The sequence below is a fragment of the Primulina tabacum genome, chromosome 15 (genome assembly GCF_025594145.1).
Source record: "Primulina tabacum isolate GXHZ01 chromosome 15, ASM2559414v2, whole genome shotgun sequence".
NCBI lineage: Eukaryota > Viridiplantae > Streptophyta > Magnoliopsida > Lamiales > Gesneriaceae > Primulina > Primulina tabacum.
This window is the reverse complement of record NC_134564.1, coordinates 23,713,696-23,717,369: the sequence shown is the minus strand read 5'-3', so window position 1 is coordinate 23,717,369 and position 3,674 is coordinate 23,713,696. Positions and strand designations below refer to the sequence as shown.

The 3,674-nt window shown below is 41.4% G+C and overlaps 1 protein-coding gene across 1 annotated transcript; it reads left to right on the top strand.

Annotated features, from left to right (window-relative positions):
- LOC142525975 (uncharacterized) lies at positions 1-538 on the top strand. Its single transcript, XM_075630255.1, has 2 exons — positions 1-102; positions 155-538. The coding sequence occupies exons 1-2, from the start codon at positions 1-3 to the stop codon at positions 536-538; spliced, it is 486 nt and encodes a 161-aa protein (XP_075486370.1).
- The last annotated feature ends 3,136 nt before the right edge of the window (positions 539-3,674 follow it).

Genomic DNA, 3,674 nt, shown 5'->3' with positions numbered 1-3,674 from the left:
ATGCATAGGCTTCCCAGAAGCATTGGAGATCATGAAGCAAGTTCACGAAGTAGTGCGTGGAGCACATCAATCTGGAGTGAAGATGAGATGACTGATAAAGAGGTATGGCTACTATTGGCCATCCATCTTGAAAGATTGCATCAAATATGCTAAGGGATGTCAGCCATGTCAGAAACACGGGAACATCCAAAGAATTCCGGTGGATGAGCTCCACAACGTTGTCAAACCATGGCCGTTCAGGGGCTGGGCCATGGACTTAATAGGGAAGATTTACCCAGCATCATCTAAAAGCCACTCGTTCATCCTTGTGGCCACATATTTTTTCACCAAATGGGTAGAAGCAGTGCCTTTGAAGAAAGTGGAACAAGGGGATGTCATTGACTTTGTGAAAGAGAATATTATTCATAGATTTGGAATTCCAGAGTCCCTAACCACGGATCAGGGAACTATGTTCACGGGTTTAGATATGAGAGAATTCGCGGAAGACTATGAAATCGAATTGAGAAATTCATCCCCTCATTACCCACAATCCAACTGACAATCTGAAGCATCGAACAAAGTTTTAAAAAGATTTTATAGAAAATGATGGAAGAAAATCCCAGGGATCGGCCCCGGCTATTATCAGAAACTTTGTGGGCCAAGAGGACTGACACTGGAGTGAGCCCTTTTCCCTTACCTTTGGCCACGATGCAGTGTTCCATTGGAGATTATGGTGCCATCAATGCGAATGGCAAGGCAAAATGAACTTTCCCTTGAAAATTATAATGAAACAATGATCATGGAGTTAGAAGAATTGGATGAGCTGAGAATCCAGGCGTACAATGCTCTGCTGTTACAGAAACAAAAAGTTGCGAGAATCTAAAACAAAAGAGTTTACAAGAAAAGTTTCCATGATGGGAAAATAGTGTGTATGGCTATACCGCCTTTAGGAACAAAGGATAAGGAGCTGGGCAAATAGTCTCCCAATTGGGAGGAATAATTCAAAGTACATAAGATGTTAGACGGAAATGCATATTGGCTATTAAGTTTAGATGGCCATCCACACAAAAGATGCATAACTGGCAAGTATCTCAAGCCGTATTTTCCAAATATGAGGAAAAAAATAGAGAAAGCTAACGAATAAAGCAAACAGAAAGGCTGATATTAAGTGGGGAGTTGGCATTCGGGGCCACTTTTGTATATGTTTAGTTCCTTATTTCAAGATGTCATGCGATGTAGGCCTTATGGCCAGTGAGGTAAATATCTGTTGTTTATGATTCAACAATAAGATTAATCAAAGAAAGTGGGACACTAAGCCACTTTAATTATTTTAAAGGTACTTTGTTTCACTAGGGAGTCGGCCTTATGACCACTTATTATATATGCATTCGGTTGATATTTCTAATGTTCTTATGGTATGAGAAACCATGGTGAAGTAGACCGTACCACCAGTATATAAATTGTTTGTTTGCATATGCAGTGATTGACCCATGAAGTGGGCCTTTAGGCCACTTACACTATGGCAAGAATTAAACACACCGAGCGGGGAGTTGAGCCCACCAAGCGGAACAACCAATAATAAAAGGAGAACATAAGAGAACAAGGGCGCTATGCGAACCCCAAGAGGACCCAGAAGTTGACTTTGGAAGAAACCAAATGAGTGGGATTATTTGGAGCGTAGTATAAGAATCAACCAAAAACTTCTCCCCCAACCAACCTCCAGCATCAAATTCAACTCATTTTCATCCCACATCCTTTTCATCCAACAATCACAACATCAAACCAACAGTCAACAAATATGAAGCGAAGTCACCACATGCAAGAACATCAAGTAAATGTGTATGCAGGAAAGGGGTCCGATTGAACTGCAAATGCACATACGTGTATGCGAGAAAGGGGTCCGATTGAAGTGCAAATGCATATACGTGTATGAGGGAAAGGGGACCGACTGAAGTGCAATGTATAAATGCTAGAGACGAGGGAATCGTCTTGAGTGGATGCAGCACATAAGAGCACATAAAAGTTGAAAGGTACTTGCGGTTCAGGAAGATCCGAAAGACATCAAGGCGTGAATATCGAATGCACTGAAGAACCGAGGCCAATTCATGGCCAATCTTCAACCCATGATCACCTGCTAGAAACAAACATATTGATGTATACAAGAAAAACCAGTGAAAGAGGGTGCAGAGAAGCAGAGAATCAAATCGAAAATAGGAAAAGCGCCTGTAAAGTTTCTACAAAGTAAGTTACCCCAACAATAAAACGTAAACAACTATTCTCAGCTAATGCGTGCCAATCAACAAAACAAAACAAAACAAAATTCACGGAAATATAGCACGAAGCTGCTCCCACTTGGCCAGACACTCTGGCTGAGTGTTCTCGGCCTCCTGAAGCTTTCTGGTCCAGAGTTGATAGACATCCTTCAGATTAAGAAGCTGTTGACTGATAGCCCGCGAATTTCTCCTATTGTCCAACAGAACAACCTCCAAAGTCTCCGCTTCATCCGACAAAGCGACCATTCTAGCTCGGCGCCTCTGAATCTCCTCCTCCAACTGGCCGTTGCTGCAACAATATTCTCAAGAAGCGCCTTGTTATGCCGATCTAGATCCTATTTCTTCTCACGCTGACTTTGAAACGATATACAATGAGATATCATATCGGCATTAGTGGCAAAAGAGGAGTCCGACTGAGAGAATATGGTCGAAAAACCATAAAGTATGTCAAACTTCGAAGTCGCAAACTGTGGAGAAGTCTTGAGAATATAGATGGATGAAAGCATCGCTAGTCGTTGGGACTGTTGCTGCTTCACTGTGTCACAAAATTTGTGTCTGCCTTCTACAACTGTTGCTGCTTCGCTGAATATATTTCTCTTGGAACTTTTCAAATTCGCAATCTTGATTTTGATGTTAACAAAACTTGGTTAATTTGTGTTACTAATAATATAACTTAGTGTGCAGAAGCTAGGATCAGTCATGAGCTGTTTACATCGCAAACTGAAGACTCAACTGATCGCACAAACTGAATCAGTCTAACTGTTACGTCAATTGAGCAGTCCAGCTGATTGTCCAGTTGATAAGTGGTTCAGCAGGAGAACCTCAGAAGCCTGGCCAGCCGAAGGAGTGTTCAACTGATGAAGAAACCCAGCTGATCAGTTCAACTAAATGAGAGTGAAATTGGTTCAACTGACGAGTCAACTGATTTCATCAGCCCAACTGAAGATCAGTTCAGCTGACCAGTTTGGAGCATCAGCCAGAATCTTTCAGTTTTAGTTGAAGACAAACTCTTTCAGTGGATTCCAGCTGTACGTGAAGGTACAAAGCCATTGTCCAGTAAAGAACAATAATGGACGTTGCATCAGAGCATTAAAGACAAAACGTTTCAGAAGGACAGTCGAAAAGTCGAGACATAAAGTTCAAGAAACGAATTCAAGATGCAACAGATACAATAAACGAGCCTCACTATATGTTTAGTTTTTCCTGCCTATATAAAGAGAAGATCAGTGAAGACTCAATAACAAGAACATAAAAAGAAGAACGATATACAGAGAAAAAGCTTCAACGCAAACAAGAGAGAAAAGAAAGGGCACGCACATTGCACATCAGCTTTCAGAAGCAATCAGCCCAGAGGGACACCTTAACGTGTTATCTTCTTAGTTTAGAAGCTTATTTCCCTCAGTGTGTGAGAACATCCTTGTT